We start from the raw sequence: 5,432 nt of genomic DNA, 5'->3' as shown, positions 1-5,432 counted from the left end.
TATCTCCACAAAATTTGGTAAAAATTATTGTACAAGGCAATGCAACAAAGCTTACGTTTTCGTTTTGTTTACTACATATATGGTAATTAATTTTCAGTAAATCCCTCACCCTAAACTCTGTTTAAATGAAGAGAAGGCTTATTGTCATCGTAGTAATCTAACGATAGATCTAGGAAGCGAGTTGCTTCCTTGGAGCCAGGAAATTGGGAAGTGAAGTAATTACCAAAGTCTCATGCGGAGTTTCTTTTGATGTAAGGAATAAGCTAGGTATATTGGGGAGGTGCTTGTTGCGTCCGAAGTTGCTTAAAATGTTTTACGTCGTTGGCGTATGGCAAGAATTACCACCTTATGTTTCCGCAAAGCAGTTCCCTTAATGATTGCAAAGATGGCTTCTGCGAAAATAGATAACACGCAAAATTCACTATTTTAGCTCGGAAGCGGGGTTTTGAAAGCTTGGGATTTCTTATTCCTAAAGTCTTCTTTTATTTGTCGTAGTACGTAGTTCAATTTGAACCTGCATAATTCAAGCAATTACCGGCGATTACCAACAGCATTTCTCTGCCTACTTTCCAAGAGCTAATGGCTAGCTATTCTCAGGTGGCGAAGGAAGGTCGAGAGTAAAAAGTCATCAAACGTCATCACTAATTGGGAAAAGAAGAGATATCAGGCGATATTGCTTCCCAGTGTTGACTTGTTTCTCACATTCTATTTGAGATGAAACTTTTCTGAACTTTCACCCATCGGTTATTTTTGGAGTGGTTAACTTCTTAAAACATTTTACTCTCGCCAATGAATTTTAGCTAAAAAAAGCCCGTTTAGCGCATACAATTTAATTTCAACACGCTTTTCTAGTTAAAAAATGTTGCCCACAAGAGATGTTTCAAAAAATTGAGTTCCCTACGGGCGACATTGATCAACTATAACCTTTGTAGGTATGGACACTGTGGGAAAAGTGTCCATTGATACCATATAAATACAAGTTTGTGTTAAGTTCAATATCATAGAACCGATTATCATGGGAGTGGACTTTGTTAACATTCATACTTCATATGATCACCCAAAATAAAAATGGGTTTTTATTTAGATGTATGATTTTCAATGAGGTAATACTTTCTCCAGAGTTAGTATTTTTGACAGCTGTTCTGGTATTTGGCTTACAGGTATACTCAGTTTAGTCTGCCATTTCATAATGAACGCAGGTATTTCGGAACAACGTTAGCACATCATTCATATTTGTTATCAAAATAATGACCTCTTTTGCATTTTGCTACGTCCAATATTCGGTCGATATAATCCTCCTGAAGAATCGGTACTTCGAGAAACCATGGATTGGTTTTGCACCAGGCTTACTATAATGGATAAGGCGCATCCTCAAAGACACTGCACAGTGCCACCGAAGACACTTTGCAGGTGTAGCGAAGAGTATTGAAGAAGACGACAATTTGAGCTAAGCCCAAGGATCTGTGGTTTGCAGACTAATAAAATCCAACAACCCAATCCGATATTGATGTATTGGTTCCATCAACACCATAAAGCCCAAAAAACAATAAATATAAAATAAAAAATTAAGAACATACAATTTAACACCGCTGAACTATTTTTTGTGGGGTTATGTGATGTCGTTTGTCCTTGGGAGAGAATATCCGCTTTGAACGCTGAGATACGCCCCAATTCCAACAAAAAGTGGTCGAGCATTTGGCTTCTCGGCTTTAATTTATTCGAATTCTCCAATATATAGGCGAACCTTATCTTAATAACAAAGCTAAATTCTTTTCCAAAGCATTAAATTATATGCGTGGTTTTTCTTGAAACCACAAGTCTTAAAAAAAGTTGCAAAAGCGACTCGATATTAGTTTCAGGCTTTTAAAGGCTATATCACTACCGCAAGTGGTTACCTACAAGCAAAGCCTACGTTGTCTTTTGAATTCATGACAGATGTTATTTCAGTTTGGGGAACAAGAAAAAATCCCACGGAGCCGAAACTGGTGAAAGCGGTGGTTGAGCGATGGTATTTATTGCGTTTTCAGCTTTAAATTCCGTCACAATAGTGGCTTGATGCGATGGTGCATTATCATGAATTTTTTTTCCACAATTCCGGCAGTTTTCGACGAATAATCTCAAGCAAACACCTAAATGCGACTAAAAAGTACTCGTTATTGACCGCATCTCCCTCTGGAACAAATTTTAAATTTCATAACCAAAATATCCACCAAACTTATTTGAACAGACTTGCAAGAGATGTCGAGCTCTCTTGCCATCTCTCTAACACTTGCCTGACGATTTTCAAAAACCATATCCTTCACTTTTTTAATATTTTCATCAATTTAAAAGGTTGAAGATCGTCCAGAACGAGGCATGTCTTCAATGATCTCTCAAGTGTATTTGAAGGCTTTGGCTTATGTTTTTGATGAAACTGAATCACCGTCAGCTTTTTCCAATATTCACATTGCGCACACAAAATTTGGTTAGAAATGTTAACTTTGAGAGAAATTCTTTCTTTGATGTTTTTTCCATTCTAAAAATCGTAACTCATTACTGAAGTGTACCTACTTAAGCAGCTGCTGTAAACGAACTGGAGGGCAGATCCCGCTCATATTGGCATAGTAATTAAGGACCAACTTATCAATATCCTTTTTTTTTGAAAATATCCCTTACCCGGAGAATTTAGTCACAATTTCCGAGTACTGAGTTTTGTCATAATGTATGTATATATGTATGTACATATTATCCATTATATGTAAAACAACCAGCTCTATTTTAATTGCAAACACTAACTCCATCCAAAAATAAAGCAACAAAAGCTTCAATATGTAAGCTTATGATTTATTAAATATTTAAGTGCAAATTCATGAATGTCTCTTAAAAACTAAATAGATATAAGCGACAGTAAAAACTGCTTCTTAAACTTCCTTAACTAAAATCTGGCAATGTGGCCAGTAAAGTAGATGGCATGAGGGTCACGAATGATGAATACGAAGGGATGATCAGCAATGAAAGTTTTCGGATCCCACGGCAAGGACATTGGCACGCCCACAGCAACTAAAAATACAATATAATAAAAAATTAAAATAATAATAATTTTAAATCTCTAGCATTTGAATTAATTTAAAATTCAAACTCACCGCTAGCAGCAGCCGCTTCGCAACCGATCTCATTCACATCAATAAAAGCTTTGTGTTGAACACGTGAGACGCGTGTGCTGATTGGTGACTCGTGGAAAATGTTGCTAAAATCGGCTTCATCGGTGAACATGGTCTTGATGCCCAGCTGAAGATAATAAAAACAAATATTTAATAATAAAACACTTAAGTAGCAATGTGTTTTTAAGTTTATAAGCACCTTCAGCAAATATGGCTTCAAGTCAGTATCAAATTCGAAACCGAATTTCGGTAAATTCACCGTTACGCTGCTCCATTCCCAACGCTTTTCGAGCTCATCAAAGTCCACACCCTTCAATTTTTGTTCCAACTCGTAAAGACCGTTACGTTGATTCGGCAATATAAACCACATACGCAAATCGGTATTCTCGAAGAATAACTCAATCGCCTTGGCATCCAATTCTGCATATTCGGCATAGTTGTACCAATTGTCGGCGAACATAGTGGGCACCTTAACCGTTTCGTTTGCGTTAATAAAGAATACACGATCCGATGTGGCATCATCCATGAAAGGACGTGCCCACTTGGCTTTGAAGTAGATTGCATTGACAAGCGCTACATTAATATCGGGTTCGACATTGTTCAAAACATTTTGTATTTTGTCATTCGTCTTCTCGGTCAACCACTTGTTGATCAAGTCTACGGCTTTTGGTTCATCGGTGAAATCCAATTGCTCGGCATCGGAGTCAAAGTACTTCTGTGCTGCTTCACGGAATTCCGGTTCAATGACCAACTCATCCTTTGCGTAGATTTTATTGGCGATCTCCAATGTGGTCTTTGGCTTGACAAAAGAATGCAACAGCTTGTAATAGCTCTTCGCAATGCCGCTGCGACTCTGCGACTGTGCATGTAAGCTGCGTTGCAACTCCTTAGCGGTTTTACCATCGGCGCCGTAGTATGCCAAACCGAGCGCAGTTTGTATTGCCACCGGTGAGATGATCACATTTTCGTTCTGCTTCTCGCTGGCGATCGTTTGAAAGAGTTCGGTGGCAAAGAGATTACGATCCTGTATTACATTGGCGGCGACATCGCGGCTCAGAAAGTAATTTAATAAAAATACAACAACTAAGGATGATAAAAAAACAATAATTTACAACTGAAGTTGAATTTACACAGTTTTTATTTTTGTACTAGTTTCCACACAATTTACAACAAAAACTAGTTAGTAATTCACCCACCTAAGCACCGCTTCATGATTACAACTCAAGCAGGCTTTCTACTTTAAACCAGATTCAAGGTGGTACGTTCGAAAACAAATTCACTCAAAGACTAAAACTGGGAATGCCGGGATACCCTCAATTTATACTACAGCGTCGGTTCAGCGATAGCCAAATGAAGCAAAATAAAAATGAAAGCAAAGAAAAAGCGACGAAAGAAAGCCGATTAGCATACGAGGCAGGCACAAAAGCAACCAAACATAGTTTCATTCAGGGCCATGATCATGATCAAGAGAATAACCGCGCCAAGTGCAGAAAAGGAAAAATAAATCAAAGCGAATTGCTGAACGCGCAAGCGAGAGCCGAGAACAGTTTGGAAACAAAAGGTTTGTAATTGGGAACATTTGTTGTTGGAGTGTGCTCAGCGCTGAGCATTGAAGCGAAAGAACCATCTTCATAACTTCGAGAAGAAAGAACATAACCGATAAGTTGCATGCTTTTCCCAACTATGATTACCTGTTGGAGCTCATGGAACTGGGAATGAGCACGAAAGATAATGTGTGAATAGTTCGTTTTTTTAGTGGTTGTGTTCTATTCAATATACTCTAAGTAAGTTATAAAGTTTTATTTATAGTTCAGAACTAGTAACTGACATCTAGGATCTTATAAAGTCGTTGATGCGATGCAAAATCAATTTTGCTCTTAAAAAGAATCGATGGTAAGCAGTGCTTCTTCGCGGTAATCTTTCGAATCTAGCATTTGCTTCCATACAAAATAATTAGTATAGATGGCATTTTTTTTAACTAATGACGTGGATTCCAATATTTATAAAATATTCGAGAACTACAAACGCGCTTTCCTCACGAGCATTAGTATCAACGACTCAACGAAGTCATTGGGTGTCAAGGCGCTGTGACGTTTAAAACATCCTTTTGAGTTTATACCATGTTCAGACCGAAAATTTAAAAGATTAGATTATATTTAAGCATTTCATAACCCAACAGTGTTCTCACTGCCGTTAGAAAAATCAAAAAACAACTGTTATTGTCATTCAAGAATTCACATCGCTTATTATTTATCAAAAGCAAGGGTTGTCATATAGTATTTTCAAATAAAA

At 37.5% G+C, this 5,432-nt stretch overlaps 1 protein-coding gene across 1 annotated transcript; it reads right to left on the bottom strand.

The window, feature by feature from the left end:
• Positions 1-2,802: 2,802 nt before the first annotated feature.
• On the bottom strand, positions 2,803-4,442 carry LOC120771376 (serine protease inhibitor 42Dd-like). Its single transcript, XM_040099337.1, has 4 exons — positions 4,337-4,442; positions 3,340-4,223; positions 3,123-3,267; positions 2,803-3,039 (listed from the first exon to the last, which is right to left on the bottom strand). Exons 1-4 carry the CDS (start codon positions 4,350-4,352, stop codon positions 2,915-2,917), a joined length of 1,170 nt encoding a protein of 389 aa, XP_039955271.1. The 5' UTR covers positions 4,353-4,442; the 3' UTR covers positions 2,803-2,914.
• Between the last annotated feature and the right edge of the window lie 990 nt (positions 4,443-5,432).

Source organism: Bactrocera tryoni, chromosome 3 (assembly GCF_016617805.1).
Source record: "Bactrocera tryoni isolate S06 chromosome 3, CSIRO_BtryS06_freeze2, whole genome shotgun sequence".
Classification (NCBI taxonomy): Eukaryota; Metazoa; Arthropoda; class Insecta; order Diptera; family Tephritidae; genus Bactrocera; species Bactrocera tryoni.
This window is presented reverse-complemented; position numbering and strand designations above follow the sequence as displayed.